This window comes from Podarcis filfolensis (assembly GCF_964270895.1).
Source record: "Podarcis filfolensis genome assembly, chromosome: 5".
Lineage (NCBI taxonomy): Eukaryota > Metazoa > Chordata > Lepidosauria > Squamata > Lacertidae > Podarcis > Podarcis filfolensis.
The window spans coordinates 47,647,721-47,674,233 of record NC_139608.1 but is presented as its reverse complement, the minus strand read 5'-3'; the positions used below and the strand labels follow the sequence as shown (position 1 = coordinate 47,674,233).

Below are 26,513 nucleotides of genomic sequence, written 5' to 3'. Positions count from 1 at the left end.
AGGACAGGGTGCAGGCAGGAATAGGCTAACAACAATGTTGCTCCCGCAACCTAGGACTGGGGCTGGCTGGCTTTTATCTGCCCCAAGGCATAGGGTGGCCCCGGTCCACAGGTGACTTGCTTCTCCTGGCCTGGAGGCGAGCACTCCTCCTGTGGGAACTTAGTTCCCTCTGCCCTGAGCTTCTGCAGCTCAAGAGAGGCTGAAGGGTTACCAGACCCAGAGGCAACCTCAGCTTCCCCTGACGGGGCTGGGAGTGGAGCACCTGTAGGCAATGGGTCCTCCATCACCTCAGGAGCCAGAGCAGACTCAGCTGGTGCCTGCACCTGAGGATCCAGCACAGGTGAGGACCCTTCAGGCTCAAGCCCCAGCCCCAGCTCAGCTGGTTCTGAAGGCGGGGACTCCTGTGCAGGCTGGGATTCCTCAGGTTCAGCCTCCGAGTCCGAATCCCAGGCCATCACACTGAAAGCTTCAGGGATTGAACCTGGGCGGGGGGGGGGGGTTGCATGCAAAGCGTCTGCTTAGCCACTGAGCTGCAGAACTTAAGATGGCTAGGCAAGGCAAAGCTTTCCCAGTTCCAATCAATCCAAATGATCCCAAGCCCTAGTCAAGCCAACTTTGCCTGGACACTTGAAGGCAAATCAGACCCTGGAACGGTTTGGCACAGGAGATGAAAGGGTGGGGGGCTGCCACCCTCTCTGTTGAAGCTGAAAGAGCTTGGCCACAAAGGGTGTGTGTGTTCTTACCAATTACATCTGCACTTGGATATTTATCACTTTAATTTCTTTGGAAAGCGGGTATTTTGGAAGAGAGCCTAGTTCTTTGATGACAACATGGCAAGCTGAAGACATGTTCACAGTTTTTAAAGCACAGAGCTTAGAAACCCTTTTTTTTAAAGGGGGGAATATTAAAAAAATAAAAAACCCTCTACATTCTCATGTGACAAGATCTTGCACAACGTCAAGATTTCAGTCTTGCCTCAGTGTAGCCCATCTTGGCTGTTGCATTAGCTCCTCGTGTATTAGCATTACATCACCACAATATTGCTCATTTCCAGCTAGGGTGGAACAATCTGTGACCTGCCCTGTATAATTCCTTAGAACAGCAAATGCAATGCAGCAGTTCTCGCCCATCCCAGAGGCAGAACATAGAAAGTGTTTTTTACTCATGCAAAAGGGAATCGTCTTTTTGGCTTCACGGCACTTTCTCCCATAAAGAGCCTTGGAGGCTGACTCAGTGCTTTGGGCTTGGCTGCAGCATTAGTGAGTCCCTGCAGATGTTTATTGCATCACAAATCGATAGGAATAAACCTTCTGAAGACAGAGAGGCAGCAGTGTTTTGAAACAGCAACTTCTTCCTAGCCTGGAAACCTCTGTCAATTTGGCTGAGGCACAACTTGACTCTGTCAAATGCACCTCTTTAAAAGGGCTCTGCAATGTAAATCCAAGGGTACTTCTGTAGGGCTGCCACTATGCTCTGTTGCTCAGCCACAAATGGTGGAGCCAGAAAGAATCGCAAAACATTATTTGCCATTTCCACAGGACACCCTCATCTTCATCAATTTCCCACTGGCCAATGAAGGCCCCTCATGACACTCAAAACACTGTTCTCAAGGGTTGAGGAGAGCCTTTGGAACGGTAGAGGATATGGTGTGAACTGCAGGCCCTAAAGGAAGATTGGGGAGTATCAAGAAACATGCCCTGCACAAATGAAAATGATTCCCCCTTTTCTTCTAGGAGACCTCCAGACCAATAATACAAAGCTGGCATGCATGTGGGCATATGGACCTCTTCAAATATTGTTTTATGTGTGAGCATGCCTGCCCAAAACTATCTTCAAATTGGTTCTGAGAAGATCATCACCAATGGATGCCAGAATGACCTGTGTGAAACATGTTCAAAGTTCAGCACACGCACACTATATTCTAATTGGGGTCTGGAATTGTTAGGGAATTGTCTTAAGACGTTCAGCAATTAGCCTTTGAGAAATGTTATCATTTCAGGGGACATGCCACTCCTCCTCTCTTGAGCCATGATGTGAATGTGTTCTATACCCCCAACACATTACATAGTCAACCTACCAAAAAGTTTCTCCAGCATTCAGCACACAGACTTTGAATGGATTTCCTCCTCCTTAAAAGGGACAGTAGCATAATTGTTGACCTGCAGCAACCAAAGTGGAGCATATCTTTTTCTCTCAGGCCTGTAAGAAGAGTTGCTTAGTCTGCCCTGGGCTTTTCAGCTGCCCTGTTGCTATTGTCTCACTATTGCATTGTCATTTTAATAATCTGTATTGATATTTTTACTATTACTCAATTTGCTTTGAGCTTTTGCAAAAAAAAAAAAAAAAGCAGTATATACATTTCTGGGGACGAATCGAACATTATTTCCCTTCTTTGTCATTTCCATGAGCTCACATTAATGAGAGGACTGAAAATGCAAAACAAGAAATGCTGAAACCCGTTCCTCTAACTGCATATAGGTGAACTTTCCCTGAACTCAGCTTTCAGCAAGTTCAACATGAGGGGTGAACAGGATTGCAGATGTATTGGAGTGGAAATTGACAGATGTTGTCCAAGTGTCACTGGAAACAAAGAAGACAGGGAGTAGCAGAGGTAAGTAAGAATGTTTAGGATAAAGGGAATCCACCTTGTCTCTCACACAGGAGTTCAAAGGAAAAGTACATAAAAACAGAAATATCCAAACTACCTGCCAGTTCAGATGAGCCAGGTGAGTTTCAACTGACAAACTTTGCTTCACTGGTCATGATCCATCCAATGAGGATTGGGCAACCCTTGCAAATTATGCGCTTAATTTCATCCTCAGCAAATGAGCTGGATATTGACTCTGCCCAGCAAGTTTTGTAAGCCACCTGGTTGGACAGGATAGCTTTGTGTTTTTTTCCATTATTCTCATACACAGCAGAAGCTCCAGCTCTCCTTTGCTCAGAACCACTAATTTTCTCAGCTTCATGTGGCAATTGTTGTAAATGGAGCAGTGTTGGAAACACCAGCTGCACAGACTATAATCACCAAATCCTTCTTGAGTCAGTCAGGTTGCTGGCACCTTTCCATGGTGGTTTTCTCATATGTAGTGATCAGCACACACACAAAAAGAGAAAGCTGTGAACAAAAGAACTTGAAGCGGAAGAGGACAAGCACCCAACTATTTGACCTTTCTCCACACATTGCAAGGAGGGGCAGAACTCAGGTGTTGCCAGGCATGGCATTCTCACGCATGTGCAGCCCTCATGGGAGGCAGATCTTTTGATTTTTGAAAACAAAATCCTAACAAGTTTTGCTTGTACAGTGGTACCTCGGGTTTAATTCGTTCCAGAGGTCCGTTCTTAACCTGAAACTGTTCTTAACCTGAAGCACCATTTTAGCTAATGGGGCCTCCTGTTGCCGCCGCGCCGCCACAGCATGATTTCTGTTCTTATTCTGAAGCAAAGTTCTTAACCTGAAGCACTATTTCTGGGTTAGCGGAGTCTGTAACCTGAAGCGTATGTAACCTGAGGTACCACTGTATGGTACTCACTTGGACAGCAATTCCTAGAATGGCCAGCAAGAGGACAAGTTGTTGCCCAAGGCAAAGGGCAAGATGGCACCTCCCATTCCAAATACAGAAGCCCAGTAGCCTGGCAACTTATTACTCAACACCAGCAATGCGGCAGCATCCTCCACAACTGAGACCAGCAAGTTGGCGTAGGCAGGATGTGTGGTGCACGCAGCTTTGTTCTTGAAGAGCGGAATGACCAGGGAAGCTCAGTACTGATGGCTGGAGTTTTCTGCCACTGTCCCCCCTCACCCCTCCCAATATCTAATGCCTGAGGTGGTCGCCTTGCCCTGGCTAATGGTAGGGCCAGCCCTGCAAGTGGGAGTGGGAGGATGTGGTAGACTGCTGGAGAAAGCATGAATAGTGCTACTGTTGGCCCTGCGTTGCAGGGAGTTTAGACCCTGCATTGCAGGGATTAGATTACCCTCAGAATCCCTTCCATTCAGTGATTCCTTTTTCATTGTCTAGGTACACAGGAAAAGCTGGCAAAGTTTAAGTTTGCTTCTTGATAGGACGGCAGCTGGGGGGAAAGCACAGAAGGGGAGATCACTACACCACTTTAAAGCAGGTTGTTGCTGCCTGTTGTGAGGAACTGACATCACTGCAGACCATAGGAGCCATGCTGCACCTTAGCCTTGTCCAGAGAAGAGAATTGCAAGAGAAAAGAGAAGTGAGGCAGATGGACCTCCCACCCCCACCTGAAAAGGAAAAAAAAAAAGCAGCTCCAAAAGGATTTTAAAGTCAGTATCTGGCTGCCCTAGTGGAATTGAGTATGTGCAAATATCTGCCTGTGTAGGGTTCCAAGCTACAGAAGCCAATGGGCTAGGGTTCTTGCAACGGACCTCTTGGAATGTGTTGACATCAAGCTAGAAAGGCAGAAACACAGAGACAGTAGCACATTGGGTTGGGTGGAGACCACGATAAATCACCTCATCATCCTGCCTCAACCTGGTGCCCCTCCAGGTGTTACTGGACTCTCAACTCCCACCAGCCCCAGTGGTCAGGGATGAGAGGAGTTGTTCAGAACATCTGGAGGGCACCAGGTTGGGGAAGGCTGCTCCACATGGACAGCTTTAGCCAGAGAACACCACCTGATAACTCACAACATCAGTTGTATTGGAGATATCCTGGAGATTTGTACTGGAGACTTCCACAAAGTTTCAGTTTCAAAAATACGTATTACTTGTGGCTTACCTGATGGTAGAGGAATAGGCAACATTTAACAAATGTTCAAAAAAATCCAGGAGAGTTTAAAAAGGCTTCGAAGTATCAAGAGGTCAGCACCTACAAACTTCATTCAGGCTGCAATACTGACTTTACCCAGAAGCTCCATTTAACTCATTCTACATGTGTGCCCTTAGCCCTCCTGCTGACATTTCTTTCTATGTCAAGATGTACTCAATGTTTTGCAGACATCACCTTTCAAAAAGAGAAAAAGTCTATCTCAGTGTGCATATTTTCCTTTTAAAGACTTTATTACTTACCCATAAATGCCCGTGAGGGCCAATCACATTTATTAAGCTAAAAAAAAAGTCATTGCTAATGTTAGTTTAAGGCCTGTTAACAGCAGAAGGGTTGAGTTTGTGAAGCTTGGCAGCTTCTGTCCCTTTTACTGAAATCTATCAGATTGGATGGATCACAGAGATCTGTTAAAAGCCAGTCCGCATGAAAATAGTCAGGAGCCGTGCAGTAGAATTAAATGGCACAGCCTGGAATAACCATCTGCTCACTTTACAGATTAAGGAGCCCTGGCACCATTACTTGAATGGCATTGCTTTCAAATGTCCTGTCAAAACAACTCGCATACTACAAAATGCCTCTGAGCAAACCACAACAATCATCAGCCAGATTCTTGGATTTATGAGGGCTCCATCTCATTCCCCTGGCACATGATGTCACGGCTACTCTTTTTCCTGTTTTTAAATCTACGTCTCCTAGCTTGTTTGGTGGATAGGCCTCTACAAATTGCTAATGTGGTATCTTACTTTCATCAACAAGCTCTCCTTGAGCATATTTTAAAATAATATATTGTAACAGTTTATAATCTTACAAGAGCTAAGAGCCAAACATTGTTTCCCAGATATATATTCAGCAATCCTAAAATTGAAATGAAAAACAGTCAGAGGAGGCTGCACATTTGCATGGAGGAGTGGCAGGAAAATGCTGCTGAATGTTTTCCTCTCCAACCATTTTAATGACCCAAACCCAAAGCTGCTTTTTCAAAGCTGGAGGGGGCATTTTTGAGTGCAGATATGACCAGAGAGGAAAGGGATAAGTAGCTCCTTAAGTTCCTCACTTTATGTGCAGCCCTCCAAGAGATGATATTATATATATATATATATATATATATATATATACACACACACACACACACACAAACACACTGGGAGACTGTTACATACAATAGTGAATTAGGGCTTAAACAAGATCGGACCAGAGCTCTTTATTTTAAAAAAAATGAGTTCTGAAAATTTTCTACCAATCATTAAATTGGGATTTTCAAATACTGTACTACCAAAGATGTTTGAAAATGGTTTTCTGTCTTAATATATTGAAACATGGAATAGGTCTGTTCTTGCTTTTTAATCACACATTCAGGAATGCAAATTGATGAGAGGGGAGCATACCAGATAAATGCATGGCTGCTACGTTTAGTAAGGGTGGCAGCTACGGAAGAAAGCAATTGCAATTGCAAGGAACCCACATCTGCTCAATGTGGGCTTTTGGTGTAGCCTTATGAAAACAGAAAACATACCTCTTTCTTTGGTTGCCTGTGTTTTAATTTAAAGAGCTGTGCTTGACTACATTGTCTTACCTGATCACAGAGTGGCAGAAACTGCTTTGTCAGTGGATCTCTGCTTTTGTGGGGTATCTGTCCGCTACTGCCACTTTTCAGTTCAGGTGTTATTTTACCCGGAAAAATACCCAAGAAACTTGCCTCCACATTGCAAGCAATTTAAGCTCTGGCTATAAATACGTTCAGCGATTTACAGCTGAATCATTGCCATATTGCAGTGAGTCCCCAAGCTCATGCGCACACCTATCAGGGATGCTGGCCGACCAGAAATATGGCGACTGATAATGAAATGGCAGCAACCCACATAGTGCTTGGCTGGTGGTGCAGAGATCATTTGTTAGGGAGAGTGGTTGAAGTACACTGTAGCCTTGAGGTCAGAATATGGCCTGAAAGCATACATGACAAAACTCAGAAGGATATACACATGAGATGGATGCAATGAGAACCCACTGGATGGCAATTGCGGGTGGTGCTGTGGGTTAAACCACAGAGCCTAGGACTTGCTGATTAGAAGGTTGACGGTCCGAATCCCCGCTACAGGGTGAGCTCCCGTTGCTTGGTCCCAGCTCCTGCCCACCTAGCAGTTCGAAAGCACGTCATAGTGCAAGTAGGTGAATAGGTACCGCTCCGCCAGGAAGGTAAACAGCGTTTCCGTGCGCTGCTCTGATTCACCAGAAGCGGCTTAGTCATGCTGACCCGGAAGCTGTATGTCGGCTCCCTCAGCCAATAAAGCGAGATGAGCGGTGCAACCCGAGTTGGCCACGACTGGACCTAATGGTCAGGGGTCCCTTTACCTTTACCTTCCACATGAAACACACATGATAAGATAGACACGTGTGCATTTATCACATTGTATGCTGTATATGAAACTACATGGAATTGATATTCAGGATGGGGGGAAATCATGTAAAGTGGCCCTAACTGGGACTATCTTTAGAGATGTATGGTAGGAACATCTGTACCTCAAGTTCTACCTTCTCATCCAATAGCTATGCAAACTGACTTCAACAGGGAATTATGTAAAATAAGAAGTGTACCTATAAATCACCCAGATTCGATCATAATAGCCAGATTATCACACAGAAGAGATGTTCAATTCACCTTAAGGTTTGCAAAACAGACATAACTGATCAGATGATCAGTTTGCCTGAGCAACAAGCAGCTGTAGGCACAAGAAAAGAAGCAGTCATTGAAACATGCCGCTAAGAGTAATGATACTTAACAATGCCTTGGGCGTCTGGAAACAAGAACCTGATGTTGCTTTTTCTCAACTTTCTCCAGCTCCCCATATTAAATGAATGCAGAAGACAGATCAGAATAATGTAATTTGTAACTAATTTAATCATAAAGAATAAATCACTGCTGTGGGTGATTTTTCATTGATAGTTTTAATCCGAATCATAATTCCATAATAGGATTATTTTCCATTTATATAACTCCTTTGCATGTAGCACTCATCTTTCCAGTCCTTGATAAGCTTTAATAAATCCTCACAGCAACCCTGCATTATCCTTATTATATACCAATGAGGAAACTGACAGAATAGATTTGCAAAAGGCCACCAAGGAGGTCAGACCAGCACAGGGAAACGGCAGCAAAGACAAGACAATGCTATTAATAGCAGGCACTGTCGGCTGGCTTTACACCTCAGCAAGTGTAAAGATCAGAAATAAGACGGGCTCTCATCTTAAAAGTGGTCATAGGAAGAAGAAAAAACCATTTGGGCAATATTTAAAGCAGCACAGAAACTCTCGAAAGTGGCAAGGAATTTTGTTGTGTTTTTGATAGAGGAAACACAAAAGGAGAACTTAACTGCATATTCTGTTCCTGGCATGGATAATCATGTTGAAGCCCTTTGTTCTGCAACATTCTCACTTGACCTTCTGAACATTCCGGCAAGCATCTTGGCTTGCCATGTGAAACAATCCCTTCTCTCCTACCACACGTAATGCTCTGGGGGTTCTCCTGGACCCCACCTGCCAGTCAACTACAAGAGCAATTGGGGGGGGGCAATTCCACTGCACAAGCAGAGGGTCTTGCTCAGGGCTACTGTTGATGGGACTCATCTGTTGAATCCTTCCCCACATGCATTCAGAAGTCCTGTTGAATCCAGTTTGCTTGATTCCCAGTTATACAGGGTTAGGGTTGCACTTTTGTGATTATTTGAATTGTTTTGTAGTTATAGGTATTTCAGGAAGCAAAGCATGAGCTAGTAGTATATGGACTGGATCCAAACTACCAGAAATGATGTAATGTGTATGAGAAGTGGAGAAACTACTACAAGAAAAATGATTGACCTCAGGTGATTTCCCATCTTTTCAATATAGGACACATAAAATGCACCAAAATTCCTTGTCAACTATTGTTTTTTTGATTACCAAATGTAGTGAATACCAAATGAATTGCTTACACTTTCAAGGCTTACTGATCAAAAAGGAAGTAAAGGGGGTTTTTTAACCAAGATTTCCTTTATAAAGGTCTGCATTTTTACACAACTGCATTTGCTTGCTTTTAGACCAGTTACTATCATGCAAATTTGGTAATAAATATCAATATACAATAAACCTTATTTTATACTGGAGGGATGGGTGGGACAAACTCTTTGAAAAAGGACAGAGAGAATGGCAATCCAAAATGTCAATCATCTGCGATACTGCACAGATTTACAGACAAAGTTAAATTAAACTTTACCACTAGAAAATGCCCAAAAGACTCAGTGGCAGCTCATTTACAAATATACTATTTATAATGATACATTGATACAGAATGACTTGTAAAAAAGCAAGGCAATCTTTTATAGACATAACAATCAACATTACAATAATTCAGAAAGTACAATTTTTGTAGACCGTTTTACACGCTTTCATTTTCAATCACAAATTAGTGTGGTCTTGTATTTAACAGGCAGAATCCTGCACTGTCCTGCTTAAGACCTAAACATTGAAATAATAAACAGAATCTTCAGATCTTTGAAGAATAAAAAAGCCATCAGATTTTTTTGCAGATATTATCATTAGTAATTGCCCTACATGTGCCTTTTAAAGTTGGTGTGTTGTGCAAATTACTGCCAAGTGTATACCTAATTAAAAGCAAGTTCTGACATGCTGATTAAATATACAATGGAAGTGCAATATTGACTATACAAATGCTCTGCTGCATTCAGGTTCTTGAATAATCAGGAAGGCATTATTCCTTTGATATGTGAAGAATACAAAACCATCCCAATGCCCCCGTTCCAAAAATTGTCCAGGTCAAAGATGCTACTTTAAATTTTGCCTGCCATTTTGACAATAAGTAGCTACAGTTTTCTCTTCTTAGTACTACTATACAAAAACATTTCAATGAGCTAGAATCCCTCCTAAGCTTAAATATTTGCCAAGATAAATTGTGTAAATAAAGTCTGAAACATCAAAAAGCAAACACTGCAAAATTTTAGCAGGAAACACATTAGAAAGCCCCCACCAGGGAAGTTGGGTAAAGATCTTTAAAGCCAAATTATGCAGCCAAATTAATTTACTGCCATTAATGTAACATGAATATTATACTAAGATATATACACTGGTTTCCCAAAGAGTCAATGCCAATTATTCCTCCTTTGCAATTCAGTGTTGCAACTCAGTCCTAAGAAGTGGAGGTTAGATTTTTGTAACTTTCCTAACTGTGGCAGAGCTGTACAAAGTGTACTTTGCAGCCCATCTGAGGGGTTCCTTCAGCAGTGCAGAGGGTGGTTTGTGCTCATGTGCTAAAGCAGCTTTAGCACATGATAACTGCCTCATGTGCTAAAGCAGCACATGAGGCAGTTCCGTCCTGCTTGCCATTAAAATTCTGTTCTAACACAGAGGCACAGGGTTACTCCAACGAAGCACAGCAAGGGCTACACTGACATCCATATGCATCACATCAAAGTCATACAGGTTTTATCCCTTTGCTATACAGCGGCCAGAGAACAACACAAGAGCAGCAGCACTGATGGTGGCACCCGCCCTGGAGCCAAGGTGATGACCTCGATGGACATGGCATCTGTTCTTGCACTGGGAAACCCATGAATGTGATTCTATGGGGAACAGTCTAATAAGAATTCTCCAAATATATCTGCTGTTGTTTCCATGATGAACTTGGGAGGATATGCACTGACACCCATCAAAACTGCTTGAGAGACCTGAGAGGATTGTCACTAATTCTGAAGCTTCGCGTAAAAAGGTAGAACTGACTTAGTAGAGAAACTAAATGTGTAGTGTTACAAGAGCAAGGGGCACACTTACTAGACATCCCAAAAAGAACTATCTAGATATATGTATCTTCTCAGTATCACAAATCCTATAATTTCCCCCAAGTTTCTGATTGGCACAGATTCAGTTTTTAAATTCCAGTTAATATATCCTTGCTAGATTTAGGTGGACATTTCCTAATTGGTTAGAATCCATCATTTTGCCAAGGAAAGTAAAGTTATTCTGGGACATAATAACTTTCTATCATGAGAAATCAAATTCTAAAATTTAGAAGACAATCAGCTGCATTATGAAAATATTTTCTGATTTCTTTTTAGCCCAGAATTTATTGCTACCTTTGTCTAAATTTATTCATTTTGCATCCTGTGCTGATTGTGGAACATAAACTTGGATTTGGGAGTCCTGTAGATTCTGTGCTTAACAGACTATACTTTGACTCCTCTTTACATGTGATACTGAAGTATAATTGATTCACCTTAAAAAAAAAAGTTCATTTTTTAAATGTTTTAATGAATGAATAAAACCAGTTTCCAACATGCAAGTGATCTTTCAGAGAGAGAGAAACAGTCAGTCACATAATCCTTGGCAAGATGAACAATTGTATTAATATATTTACAGACAAAACTACCAGTTCCATAAATGCAATTCAACTTCATCTACCCACAACTCCACAAAGTGGCAGAAGAACCCAACCTACTAGAAGCATCCTATCCTACATCAATTCTGAAAAATCTTCCAAAGATTCTATTCTCATTTTGCCTGGAATAATTTTCAATACATGGCTAAACTCTGGCTTTAAAAGTAACAGGTACAGACAATTGATTATAGAAAAGATTATCTCCCCCTAAAAGTGCATATGGGCAGCATATAAAGACACAGACTGAGTTACTGGGACAAGTTTACAGCTTCAGCATAAAGTGGACTTTCACCTTTTAAACCACCATTTTGTATTTTAACACCTTAATGCTCAGATGGATAGGCTTTCACACAGCTGAAACTATACAATTTTATAAATCTAAACTGAAATAGCATTAGATTATTATTTTTCAGAAGACTGTAGTAGATATTCCTTTGTATATCCAGTGACATCTAGACTAGTTTTTGCTACCAGCTTAAGCCCGTTAAAGGTTTTATGTATCTTACCTGCCTTTCTTTCAAAACAATTCTCCCTCGCTAGTGAGAAAACCAATCAATAAAAGCTATAATTCATATCAAAGAAAACAGAGCAAGGCAGTAAGTTATGATGGGCTCACGCCAAAGGAACTCAGGCACATCCAAATCCCACTACAGCCTCTGAAACTTGCAGAGCACTCTTAAGCATCTTTACTCAGAAGTAATTCTTAATTATACTGCCAGGAGTGTGCATCTAACTTATTTACATGGGACAGGCATATGTGATAATCTCTGGATTGTACTGATTAAATGGCTCTTAGTGCCAGAAATAAAAGTTCCAAAACCTTCAATAGATGAACAAGATTCCTCTGGCTTCTGTGGTCCGTACAACTGGTTCAAAAGACACAGCACTCTCTAAATTCCACAATCTCAGAAGCAAACCCAATGTAGTGAACTGACATTGAAAGCAACTGCCCAGAATGCAAGATGGGTGCACACAAAAACTAGAAATGGCACTGCAAGTGTTAGTGGCAAGTCTCTGTTTCACTGCAGCGTTATTAGCCCTTCATACAGCCACGAAAATGACAGTAAAACTGCATGTGAACCACTTTACTGTTCTTTTTTACAGAGCAAGTTTTAAGTACAAATGAAACTTTTAAAACAGACCGGTCTTTAATACTGAGATTGATAGGATGAAGCTGAGAGAATAAACCATGGTACTGAACTGATTACTTTGAAGCAAGTGTCCCACTTCTGCAGGGAAAAGTGCATTTAGTTCAGCAGCAAAACAGCACAGCATGAAGATATTGTGCTTGGATGCAGATGCTCCGTAACAATGGAAAGATGTACAAGGCAAGGCAAGATATAAAGCCAGAGTAACACTGTCAACCAATCATAAATCTTACATATACTGCAGTGCTTTAAAAGACACATTCATTAATTGTACAAAGACCGGGGGAGCGCTTACACTTGCCTGGTGTAATATATATTCATTCCTCGTCAATGCACTACTAGACCTTAACAGAATGTTGCGGGTTTTCAAATATATCTGTCAATTTATGTATCAGAATATGGTGCTTGTGCTAGATGAGGCCAACCGTAAGATAAGTGGATCAAATAAGATATGCTTACGAACGATAAACTGAAAAAGGCCTAAATTCAAGCTTTTGTTGAACTGCATCTTTTCCTACTTACGCTTTTGTTTTAATATAAAATCAGACAATAAGAAGCCCTCGGCAGAAGCATATAAATTTTAGATATGAGTATAACAGAGCAAATCCAACAACAATAATAAAAAATAAAAATAATCCAGTGATTTACTCTGACTGTAAACAAATACATCACCATTTGTTTCAAATCTTAAAATAAGTTAAAGAATCTCCCCAACTAGAGGACAAATCACCCGAAAGGATTTTTGACACAGAGAATTTGCACAGAGGGGAATGATAAAAAAAAAAGTTTGTGTAATCAAGTTGCTTGTTTTTCCCATAGGAAGAGGGCTCCATCTAAAAATGTTTTGTCCCTTAAATTGTTCAGCAATTAGTTGGCCATTGTTTTCAGTGAACTGGTATCTCCAATTACCCAGACATCCATCAAATTCGGCAAAGAAAACTTAGACAAGCACTTTACAAAGAAAAAAAATCTAAATGGCTATGCTTCCTCTATTAGCAGAAACACATAAACATGGTCTTGAATTTGCCTGTTTTATATTATTTATGCTTTATATATAATATAATATACAGCCTATATATTATATTATATATTCACACATACGCAATACCAATAATGCTCTTTGCATTTTGTACAGTGTATGGAACAATCCAACTTTTATCAAACCCTGGCACCGTGTGGCCTAGATAATATTATGTACACAATGATACCCTCAATGCAATTTATATTTTGTACATCATTAGAGCAGATATCCATCAGACCATGGTACGATATGGTCCCTGCATTTTGAGAAACTGGATGATAAAGGAAGGTCCACCTGCAACAATTTGAGCTGGAAGGGTATTGAGTGGGCAGTTCTCAATGCTCATTATAGACAATTTACTGCAGAGGGCCAGTTCAAAAGGAAGGCTGTTCAGATGAGGGTTGTCATTTAGATACAGTTCTTCCAGATTCTCCAGTGTACCTACAAAAGCAAGAATTGCCAATAATTAGCACTTAAAAACACCCTTGGCTGAAACTAATTTAGACCCAACTGGTGTCCTTGCACTTATGGAAAGGGCTTTCCGGCTAAAGGAGAGGACGGGAGCCTGCTGTTGTTAATTCCCTCTCCCCATGGCAGTACCCCATATCACCTTCTATGCTGTTCTGAAGGATTAGACAACTGATTGGAGCAGATTTCTGGAGGGAGGGTGCAGGAGAGAGGATCACTCAATGAAAACTCCCTCCCTTCCTCTTGCATTACGAGACACATCTGCTAGATCAAAAGCCTTCCCGTGAGCGTGAGGGTGCCAACAGAACTCCACACACCACCCAGAAAGAAGCTCTCATTAAGATATTCTCAACACATAAATAGTTTGTTCTTCTGTCAGTTATCACAGTACGGCAACCCGTTTTTCCACAGGATCCAAACAGATGCCTTAAATTGAAGATGCATTTCTCATCTACTGCCATTTTCTATTGTTTGCATGCCAAATGAAAAGCAGTATGAAATTGAGAGATTGCGACTTCCCCTCATCAACTGAAGCCCATTGTAGATAATAAAATTGTCTTATTTCTTCCTTTACTGTCTTCCCAGCTACAAAATCTTGAACTCCTAACTCCTACCTTCAAGAGACTTCATTATGCTAAAGGTCTTCTGATGAGAGATATGCTAGAAGAGACTCCCCAAACTGGCAAAGTATCTACCTAGTGCTTTCCAAATGTTACAAGAAATATAGTTCTGCCCACATTTTAAGAGAGTGCGTAGCATCCTTGGGACAATCCTGTGAGCAGGACACAACTGGAATGTAGCAAATACTGCAGATAATCAACACCAGTAGACTACATCTCCAGCATTTTACTGGTAGCTAAAACAAAACCACATCATTCTATGTATGGGTAAAACAAATATCATACCAATTTCCTCAGGAAGTTGTGTAAGAAAATTCTCTCCCAGTCCAAGATGTGTCAGATTGATGAGGTGGCCAATTCCTCTAGGAAGGGTGCTCAACTGATTATTTGTTAAGATCAACCTCTGGGAAGAAATATGCATATGTAAGCATCAAATTAATGTCATCTTCAATCACCCAGAACAAAGATGGGTAACACTATCCAATCATTAGAATCAGAGCCTTCCCCTCCCCGGCAACCATAGGGATGTAAGAAAAGCCTGCTGGATCAGGCCAATGGCCCACCTTGTCCCACATCCTGTCCTCACAGTGGCCAACCAAATGCCTGTAAGAAACTTGCATACAGGACCCAAGCAGAAGGACACTCTCCCCACCAGTTCCCACTGTGGTTTCCAGCAACTGGTATTCAGAAGCATTACTGTCTCCAACCATGGAGACAGAGCATAGCCATAGTAGCTAGTAGCCACTGATAGCCTTATCCCCATCCAAGTTTGTGGTCATCACTGCCTCCCGTGGGAATGAGTTCCATAGTTTAACTATGTGTTGTGTGGAGAAGTAGAAGCCTAGCATGGAATTTGTCTTGTTCACAATGGCTGCACACCAGGCCAACGTCTTGATCGAGCTATCTACTAGGACCTCAAGGTCTCATAACCCATCAGTTACCCCATGCAACATGTCATGACCCAGAATTTAGGTTTTAGCACTCTGCAATGTTATCTACCATACATAGAAACCGGGAGATGTCTATAAAATATCTCCACACAATGACTTCTACAGTTACTTCCAGATTATCCACCCTCCTTACATGGCAATGCCACATACTGGTGAAACGTGTGTACAAAGAGACAGTCCGTAATACCAAATCAGGCAAAAAGACCCATTGATAGAGGTTCCGTTTTTATGTGGTACAGATAGGTACCTGAAGTTCCCGAAGGTACGCTATTTCATTGGGCAAGGATTCCAGCTTGTTTTCCTCTAGATCCAATTCTCTTAACTTTCGCAGGTTCCCAATGCCATGGGGAAGGTTTCTTAGAAGGTTGTTCGACAAGACAAGAACCTGAAGAAAGACGTATGTTGAACTTTGAATAAACCAGCAGGTTATCGGCGAAGTAAACATTCAGTAAACTAAGGGTTCTTCAATTAAAAAGCTGGAGATGGCTTAATTTCGCCTACAAATGCCATATTTCAGGGGTGAGGAAGTGTCCCTTGGCCTATGCCAAACTCCTCACTAGTTCTGCTTAGCATCCTCCCTGAGTGCTTCTGCCTGGTGGGAATGTGTCCTTCAACTGTGATAACGCCTCTAAGATGGATAGAAAGGAGTGTGTAGAAATATCAGAGTTTTGCAGATTGGATCAAACGTCGCCTACTGTAGAATTAACTTTTGTCTCTGGTCCACTCATCGCTAGCATGTGGCTCTGAAAAGGTTGCGCACAAGGGAACATGGCCACTCAAGCTGAAAAAGGTCCCCTACCTCTGCCACACTGACTCCAGCAAATGAAAATCATGAAACAGCTCTCTCTCATCGACAGCTATACTTTCACATTTTTTTCCAGCCAATGTTTATTTTAATTAGGACAGTTTAGCAGGTTTTGCAAAAAAAAAAAAAAAACCAACCCAACAACACACATATAAAGTAGTTTAATCTTCAGTTCTAAAATTAGTTAGAGCAAAGACTGAATAATTTTAGCAACCATTTAGGAAAAAGAAACAGTACTGAGAATAAAAGCAATCTTTCCCAGGAAATGTTTACAAAATTTCTGTGTAGCTTTTTGTGAGTTCCGAACAAACCTGTATATTATTATATATTATTATTATTATTATTATTATTATTAGATTTCTATACCACCCTTCATCACACGAGCTCAGGGCACTTCACAAGATCTCAGTGTATTCCACTCACCTCTAGGGAAACAAGTCCAGACACATCCTCAGGAATCTTGTTGAGTTGATTTGTAGCTAAGTTCAGTTCTACCATGCTGGTCCATGTCCCAAAGTCCAAGGGAAGCGACGTCAGCTGATTGTCCTGTAATTTCATATGAAGAAGGTTTAGGAATGTGGTTGAAAAAGTAAAAGACAACTACTTGAAAAGGACATTAATTGGGCACATGAGGAATAAAATCACTTTGATTCTGACTTTAATAAAAAATACGACTGATCTGCTGCTTTAAAACTTTTAAAGCAGGGGCAGTCAACATGTTCCCCTACAAATATTGTGGACTGTAACACACATCAGCCCCAGATATGTCTTCCAATAGCCAGGAATTATGGGAGTTGCAGTCCAAAAACATCTGAAAAAGCACCACATTGGCCACATCTGTTTTAAAGCTTTTTAGTTTTGTACAACTGTTCATTAATATTTTTAACAGGTATCTTTACATTACAGATCTCTTTTAACTTACCTTGTCCAATTGTATTTTACTATTTTTAATATAAGCCACTGACTGTTTTCACAGAAAAGCAGGATAGAAATATTAAACTGTCAACATGACAAGGACAAATTCATTACATCACAGGACCTGTGTGCAAAATCAATGCAGCTGTACACATCTAACGACTATACACATCTATATAAAATTATAAGAAAGGGGATCCGAGATGCAAAGTGCTACTAATTGTATGGATTTACCTTAACCTTCATTTTGCTGAAAACCAGCTAGAGTACAGCCCAAGGAACAGCTTCACACTGTGTATTTACAGAACATACGCAGCCATAGTTTAAGGGGGTAATCAGGTGTGGAACGACTGCTCCATTTACCTAATGCTTGCTGCTACATATCTGGTGTGTAAACACGGCATGAAATCATCCCCAACTAAACAAGGAGATAATATAGAATTTGAATAAGCAATTTGTTTTTAAAGGTGGCCAGGGAAGATGGGGCTACAGGGTGCACAGTCCTTCCTTCTCAATTGCTGGACAGAGAGGTTTTGCAAATAGCACATGCTGGCAAAACCCAGTCACCCACAACCAATGTCTCATCTCCCACTGATAAAAGATGTGTGCAATTTACTCCAGCTACTCTCATGGATTTCCTTCCAGATAGTTTCCATTACACCACAGCTGACACCTGACGCAATTCCCCAACATTGGCTGGTAGAAGGATCAATACAGAGTAAGTGCTTGTTCACTGCTTCACATGGTGGCCACATAGAAATTTCATAGAGAGAAATGTGATGCTACTCTCTTAATAATAATAATAATAATAATAATAATAATAATAATAATAATTTATTATTTATACTCCGCACATCTGGCTGAGTTTCCCCAGCCACTCTGGGCGGCTCCCAATCAAGTGTTAAAAACAATGCAGTGTTAAATATTAAAAACTTCCCTGAACAGGGCTGCCTTCAAATGTCTTCTGAATGTCAGGTAGTTGTTTATATCTTTGACATCTGATGGGAGGGCGTTCCACAGGGCGGGCGCCACTACTGAGAAGGCCTTCTGTCTGCTTCCCTGTAACCTCACTTCTCGCAATGAGGGAACCACCAGAAGGCCCTCAGAGCTGGATCTCAGTGTCCGGGCTGAACGATGGGGGTGGAGACGCTCCTTCAGGTATACAGGACCGAGGCCGTTTAGGGCTTTAAAGGTCAGCACCAACACTTTGAATTGTGCTCGGAAACGTACTGGGAGCCAATGCAGGTCCATAACAATGTCCTACCAATATCTTAAATAAAAAATCTTTTGAAGGGTATATACTGTCTTTCTCCAGAATGTGAACACATCCGTTTGCACAAAGTTTGGGTTTTTTACTTAAAAATAAACACACCGATTCCATATACAGCAAGGCTGTTCTCTCAAATATCAAGTTAGAATAATATTGCAACTAAGGAAATCATAGCACTATTGGGAAACCCTAATAAGAAACCAATAACTTATAAAGAAAATAGGATTTCTTTAAAGCATTATAGCTAGGAAGTCATACAAAAGAATAGTCAATATTTATGCAAGGTCTACATTTTCATTAATGTTTAAAGCACTGCTACACTGTGCTTATTATTTGAATTCAAATCAGAACAGTATATTATTTGAAGTATGTATTGTCCTTGCCCAGATGATACACTATTTAAAAAAGCAGGTTGTGGCTAGTATTTGTGTTAACTGGAAGTACAACTTAGATATATATATAAGAGCCAGTTCTCTGCAAATAAAAGACTCACCACCTGCATTACAAGCAGCAGCATTTAATAAAGTTGGCAATACTCAGATCCTCCGTTTTAGACCATTATTAAATGAAAGAAATTATGTGTTGCAACGGAGTTCAGCTAGACTTCAAAGAAACTGACAATAAAATATTTGCTTTTGGCAATTTAATATTCAATTCAAGTATAACCAAAAATGTTTCCTACAATGTGAGCAGTCTACTTATATGGATCTAGGCTTGAAACACCTTAACATCTTGTTCCAAATACCAAAAACCACATTTATAGTATGCAATGATCTGAGTCAACCTATTTCACCACCTCAGCAACAACTTTGAGCAACAATGGAAGCAAGCTCCTCCATTTTTCAGACTGCCAACATTTGAAACAAATTTTTAATTACAAGTAATTTATGGATACTTGTTTGTATCCAGTGGTGCCATTCTGCTTGTGCAACAGGCTCCTGTTTGTACTAAAGAACTTGTCCCTCCTCTCCAGCTCCCCAGGCACTCTCAGAATTCACTCCGGAGGATTGGAAGACAGTCTAGAACAGATTCCAGGGGGCAGGGAGAGGAGATGAGGGGCAAGTGTTGTGTGAGTCAAACTTCACCTGTGCAGCCTTGGGGACAACCCAGTATGTGGCAAGGGCCCATTTCTCTGTTTACCTCCCCGTGCAATTTTTTCACAAGAAAAAGGAGCAAAGACGTAAACATGCTGCCCGCTTGGGCTCGGTCAATTTTAAACACTGATTATGCTTAACAGTTCTCTGTCTTTTGCAAAAGCTACAAAAGCAGTAGGGGGAAAGGAAGGCTTCTGCCAGCTTCTAAAGAACAGATATTCAAATCTGCATTTTATGCTATTCTCATCAGATATATGAAAAAAGAAGCATCAAATCAACGAAGGCTTTTTTCCAGTTAATATCTGACGAACTCATCCACTACTGCCATGCATACCTGGCTATCTTGCACCTCTTTATTTAACTGCACTTAATGTTTGGCAACATTGGCAAGCCTGGTAGCAAAACAGTTCCTGATAGTCAGCGATGTCTCACCTTCATGTTCAGCTTACTCAACACTTTTGCTCTGGAGAAAATTCCAAAAGGGATTTTATTAATGCGGTTATGCTCCATATTGAGAGCATAGATGGTAGAGAACTGTGAGGGGCCACCCACTGGATATGACTGGAAACAGTTCCTTGCCAGAGTGAGGCTGGTCAGATTCACAAGACTGGATAAGAGACCCTGGGGAAGCAAAATAGAAGCACACAGGTCTAAATACAAACTTGCATGAACTCTGAACACCAACATATTTGAATTTTTCTTTTCTCTTGCATGCCACCTACGGTAATCTCCATCTTAGTGTGACAACATATGGGTTTCTGTTATTTTTGCAAAAATGTTAACTTCACACTTTAAAAAAAAACAAATACCAGTAGTCTGAACTAAAGCACATGGAAATGTTCACAAGAGCTTCCATGTGTACTTCAATACCAGGGAACAGTTTCATGTGCACAGTGGGAGTGTGCATGCAGAACTGTCACCAACCCTGATGGGAAGAGGAAGTATCTGCTTGCACAGAACTTGTACATACAGTGCTGTAATTGCTGATTCACATGTGTTTAAAAAAGATAAGCATGTCATTTAAAAAACCCCACTCATTACACCGGTAAATTATTTCCCCAAAGTAATGGCTGAAAATAAACTCTGGGCAACATGAAAAGCTTAGAATTAATTCCAAGTAGTGAGGTAATGTCTACATAGCTCAGCCAATTATAGTACTTTCGCACTTTGTAACAAACTCAGCCTATGGAAAGGGAGAGCCATGTAATTCATGGCTGAGGTTGTGCCAGAGATTTAACTTATAGTCACCTTACCATTTATTGTTGCATCCTCATGTAACAGGCATTATATAACACAGCATTGCTTATCTCATTTTTGTGGAAACCAGTGCTTCCATAAGACCTGTGCTATGGTTTCATTTGATAGGCACAATCAATTCTCCATCCAAACAGCTGTTGCTGCATCCATTGCTGTCTAAAACTAGAGTACTTTTAAGTGGGGTTGCAACTTTTAGTCAAGTAATCTGTTAGACTAATAGATGAAAAACTTTCAGTCAACTAAGAAAGAACCCTTTCCCCAATTGAATTGGCAAGATTTAAGCAAACTGCTTGTACTTTTAATGTAAGAACTTACCACAACTGTGGCAGCAGGCACCATCTTGGAAGTTCTAAGATGGTGTCCACTGTAACATGCCCATACATGAAATAGAAGCATGCATGTTTCTTAGGAATTATTGCTTTATTTAAATGTAAATTTATGCCGAAGCAATAGACTAAACTATCTTTAACTGGGTGACAGCCTTACTTTAAAGAAAACAGCTTGGATCCTAAAAAAGGAATTTCACGGGAAGAACGCTTCCTATATCTTCACACCCTGCAGCCATTTGTGCCCAAGGATACCCTGAACAATGTGGAATGGGGAACAGAGGACAGCTGAGGTACACAGGAATTGCTCCAAATTGAGCTGGATTTAAGGGGAGTTAGCTTAAGCAAGTTCATGAAAACCAAGTTTCCCATCCTCTCCACACACACCCTCCAGGCCACAGTATTCAGGAACCTGCCTGTGTCACCCAAAGAGGACTTTTGGGGGACATCAGCTGTTGCAGGGAGAATGAGGCAACTGTAAATTTTTGTTCCATTACACTGTGCGCTCAGATAAGGTACGTACTTTTAGGATTAACAAGTCTGGGGCTTTAAACTGCACCCTCAATATTTTTTAAGTTTACGCTTCTGACAAATAACTGTAAGTAACGATTGAAACAAACACAAAACAGATTCAAACAGATTATATCATTCACCAGGCAAGCTGTTATATATGAAAAAGAAAAGCACCTGAAGACAGGATTGGTTTCCTTTATTTACTAAAATGGTGTCATATTCCTACTTTGTAATTCAGAAATTACAAAGAGTAGTATCGAACAGTAATGTTCCACCAATGAAAGGAAATTACTGGTCATTGACCATAATAAAGAGATTGATTGATGGAAAATATCCATTAATAGATTGGGGAAGGGAGACCATTTTTTGGAAACGCGACACAAGCTCAGCCCGCTGGGCCCAATTTTATGCAGGATGGAAACCCAACGAAACAAAATAGGGAGCCATGGGTGGCTACAAAGGGGTGGGGAGGAAATTGCAGAACATTGCCTCTTCCCCTCTTCCACTAAGGGATGCCTTCCATCAACAGAGTAACACCATGGGATATCACTAAAAGTTTCCTCTTCTGGTTTCTTATGCCAAACTTTCTTTCTGATGAAATTAATATTGCATCATGATGCCTGTAATGATGGAATACTGGTAAACTTGCACAACATTAATCATTTTAAAAATGAGAGCAAGATGCTATCAAGTACTAGTTATAGGAATTTCCATCAGTGAACTCTCAAAATATCCAGCAGTAACCACCCTCCAGCAGAACATATTTTTACTGGTACAAGAGGACTTCCCCTTCTTCTTCTTTCTCCTGCAGCCCCAAGCCCACCCTCCCAAAATCTGTTCCAGAGTGCTGGGGTACCTCCAGAGCAGACTTGAGGAGAGCACAGCGAGTGAGCAAAAGTCTGCATGTTGCCCTAAACTCATAAGGTATTTCATATTAATCATATTTAAGAGAGTTCTTCATGCCAAAGATTGCAATGGAGCTTTGGCACCACCGACTTTTCAAAGAATATTGAAATCTGCAAAAGCTTGATGCTGAAGGCTGTCATAATAAACTCAGCCACATAGATATTACATTTTTTAGCCATTTTCAAACACACTGATTATTATTTTTTTAGGGATCAGAGAAGAGGCTGGCTAATGAATGTACTGCTTCGAAAAGAAACAAAGTACTTACTATTTATGAATACTGTTGGACAGCTGCCTCTCCCAAACTAGTCTTTTAAGATCTAATGTTTATTAGGCATTGCATCATCATGAGCTTGGTATATTTTGCAATTCTGCAGTTTTCTTTACAAATGTTTTCTTTCTTCTGCTGCCAGAGAGACTTGCTTTAATGGATTACCCCACTACACTAACATGCAAGTGGCTCTTTTCAGCAACAATTACAATTTATACACAGACTAGCACTTCTGAATAAAGCATTTTTATTTGTTAAAAGAGTTTTTGGATTGGGAGCCAAACTTATCTTATAATAAAGCAATCTGTTTTGCTGTCAGTCTCCTTTGTATATTTAATTACACTTGAGTAACTTTCATAATGCGCTTGGGAGGGGCAATTCAGCTTTGTTCTTAAAAGCTTCCAGGCAACTTTCTCACAGCAGCAACTTCTTCAAGCAATATCCATTCATTCCCATTCAATTAGTGCTAATGCTAATAGTTTACATCCAATTTGGCAAATTTCAGCAGCCTTCCATTTCCAGAGCATTTGTCTTCAATAAAACTAATGCTGGTTCCAGTGCTTTAGAGCAACATTTAAACAACATTAAGCTGCAATCATACAAAAACTGTAGAATGCCTCACCTCTGGTAAAGCAGAAATCATGTTGTTCTCCAAATTCAGTTCATCAAGTTTACTGCACTGTGCTAGAGACCTGGGTATTGCTGAGAGCCGGTTATACCTCAGCCCGAGGCTTTTCAGACTGGACAGGTTTCCTAAAAACAAAAGAGGGTTAAGAGAGATTTGCTTTAGAAGCTGGGAGAAGGGGACTCCCACTGGTTGCATTTTCTTGGAAAAGAACCAATTCCTAGAGTTTTTATTTTTCAGTAAACACATTCTTTCCACAATAATATCTCTGCATATTTTGAGCAGCATATTTTCAAAGGATTTCCCAAGTATAGATGCAAACACTGGTGAAGGATTCAGAATTTCAGCTATGTCCCATTTTGGTGTAATCAATTTACACTACTCAGCTTTGCTTTCATCTCTAGCTGCCCAGCAATTCTCTCAAAGCATACATCTAAGTTTTTCTGTTTGTTTCTTTTTAAACATTACTGGCCACTCATCACTCTAGTACTTTAGACCACTTTACACATTTCAGATTACAAGGGTAAGCATTTCTGCAAGAACAGAGGAAGGGGAAATTAGCAGACGTCAAAAGCAATACAATTAAGGACATAAAAACCTTGCATGTGAGCTGCATGTGCCAGCGGATAATTAATGAAAAACCTGCTGCCATCCCCTAATGCTTTCTGAACTTAACCCATGAGACTATATTGCAAATTGATACATCTCTCTTGGTGCACTGAGCATAAGATCAATATTGCCAGGGCAAGCTATCCATTTCGTCAACAGAAAGCCCCAACACTTGTCAGTCTATAAAACTTCATGAGATGCAAAATTACAGTTAAATGTTTTTTGCTACAAGGTGCTCTTATTAGGTGTGGGAGATAAATTTCTTAGGATTGGCAGTTTAAACAGAATTCACAGGTGAAGAATAAAAACTTTGTTACTGCAGAAATATATTTATAGTCATGATTATAAAAAAAATTAATACTGGCTTTTTATGACACCTTTGTCCATATCCATTTTTATTACCAAGCTTAGCTATTTCTCAGACCAATAAGAAGAATGATTGCCACAGAAGCTTAAAGTGTAAATTTGCATGCCACCATCACACTCTGCAGCACCTTTGGGCAGAATGACATCCCTCCCTTTTCCTGGAAACATAAGCTTCACACTCATAAAACATACTAATCACGATTCTAGGGAAGTTTGCAAACAGACATAAGCGAGTTCTGGCTACCTACTTTGCCAATGGAAAACTAGATCACACAAAGCAATCTAATCTTATGTGCTCTGTTCTCTGCTATGCAAAAAGGAAGACACAGACAATTTTTTGTCTATCAAGTATCACAGTCTTGTAAATAAACTCACAAAAGTTAGTAAAAAGGTAAAGGGACCCCTGACCATTAGGTCCAGTTGTGACTGACTCTGGGGTTGCGGCGCTCATCTCGCTTTATTGGCCGAGGGAGCCAGCACACAGCTTCCGGGTCATGTGGCCAGCATGACTAAGCCGCTTCTGGCAAACCAGAGCAGCGCATGGAAATGCTGTTTACCTTCCCGCCGGAGCGGTACCTATTTATCTACTTGTACTTTGACATACTTTCGAACTGCTGGGTTGGCAGGAGCTGGGACCAAGCAACGGGAGCTCACCCCGTCGCGGGGATTCAAACCGCCAACCTTCTGATCGGCAAGTCCTAGGCTCTGTGGTTTAACCCACAGCGCCACAAAAGTTAGTAGCTTTCACATTTTTTGACTAGCTTGCTAAGAGGCTAGTAGCCTAGGTTTACATGCTGCCTGCAGAGGGGAGGAAATTCTCCCCTATTCCAGCCCTGAAATGTAGGATACTAGCGTCTTAGCATGTGAGTTAAAACAACTGCCTTCTGTCAAACAGGCTGGTGGTGAAAAAACAGGACCGATAGACAGATTTCCCTTTTTCTGTAGCCACAATGGAAACAAAGTAGAGAGACATGAGGACGAATGGAGACGCTCTGGCCTTGCTAGCTAGGGGTGATGGGAGTTGTAGTTCAACAACATCTGGGGACCCACAGGTTGATAAAGGCTGGCTTATGGGAACCAGATCCCAAACACAAAGGACCTGAAAGCTTCATACAAATTGATGCTTAGCCACCTAGCACAGCATGAGTAATACAGAAATAGACGAGGTACCAAATTACAGTGATGCTTGTAACCTTTGCCCATAACAACTTTTTGCTCATAGGCATTTAGAAGATGCTTGTATTGAACTTGCCTGGATTTGTTTCCAAAGTACAGGACTTTACATCTGCACTTTCCTTGTTACACAAAGCTTCCCACAGAATTAGCGGCTCAACACTCCTTCTTTTTCTAAGTAAGCTGTTCATAACTTAAATTTTGAATTAATAAAGACCAGAATGATGAAGATTATCACTGCTTACACCGTCAACGAGGTCTAACAAACACACAATGGCAAGATTAAAAAGTTGGACCTACAACTTTAACTCCATTCACCTAAATGACTATTTTAATAGCCAGTCTGGGGGTGACACTTGACCTTTCAAAAATAATGCTGATAGTCAAAGCATTTAGAGAAGTCCTATGAGGATATTAAGTAGCCCAGAATGCAAGAAGAGGCCAGGGTAAAGAGCACAACAGATACATTAAGTCTGTAGCAAAATCTATTTTCCTGTAACCTCAGTGGATCTCAGTAGGAAGAGTAAGCAATTGTTTTCTCAAGCCTCTTTAATATTTGCAAACTGCCAAGATAGCTCCTCTTAGGAATCCCTGCTAGCAATGGATCAAAATGGTGAAGGTTACAGAAAAAGGCCTATGAAAAGCTTTTGAAAATTATTCAAGTTAAAGCATATGTATCCGAATACAGTGGGCCAGATTTCATATTGCAGGGCTTGGGATCCACCTACCATTGAAGTCCTTAACTCTCTGTTCACCTTAGTGAACAGCAGTGATAAGTTCGTATGAGAACTACTTGACTCTCATCTTCATCAAGCAGTCATCCACAATAAGTGCAATAGGGATGATGGAGTCTCGAGCAATAGCAAGGTACCAGGCTATCCTGAAGAGTGTGAGGCTTTTTTGCAAGGAGCAAGTCTACACACAGTACAAGCTATTTAATTATAGGAAACTCTTCCTAGAAG

The 26,513-nt window shown here is 40.9% G+C and overlaps 1 protein-coding gene and 1 long non-coding RNA gene across 4 annotated transcripts in view; one reads left to right on the top strand and one right to left on the bottom strand.

Moving 5' to 3' along the window:
- Nucleotides 1–7,190: 7,190 nt before the first annotated feature.
- Nucleotides 7,191–11,403, top strand: LOC310763844. Its single transcript, XR_014548838.1, has 2 exons — nucleotides 7,191–10,079; nucleotides 10,134–11,403. It is a non-coding gene; the product is annotated as an uncharacterized lncRNA (long non-coding RNA).
- The window catches only part of SHOC2 (SHOC2 leucine rich repeat scaffold protein), a 51,138-nt gene continuing 33,740 nt past the window's right edge, over nucleotides 9,116–26,513 (bottom strand). For all 3 annotated transcript variants that reach the window (XM_083616640.1, XM_083616641.1, XM_083616642.1), the window contains exons 4-9: nucleotides 23,401–23,531; nucleotides 19,938–20,126; nucleotides 16,650–16,772; nucleotides 15,669–15,806; nucleotides 14,757–14,874; nucleotides 9,116–13,824 (exon numbers count right to left, since the gene is read on the bottom strand). In XM_083616640.1, coding sequence (XP_083472766.1) covers nucleotides 13,616–13,824; nucleotides 14,757–14,874; nucleotides 15,669–15,806; nucleotides 16,650–16,772; nucleotides 19,938–20,126; nucleotides 23,401–23,531 — 908 coding nt within the window. In that variant the 3' untranslated portion in view covers nucleotides 9,116–13,615. The remainder of the gene's footprint in view (nucleotides 13,825–14,756; nucleotides 14,875–15,668; nucleotides 15,807–16,649; nucleotides 16,773–19,937; nucleotides 20,127–23,400; nucleotides 23,532–26,513) is intronic.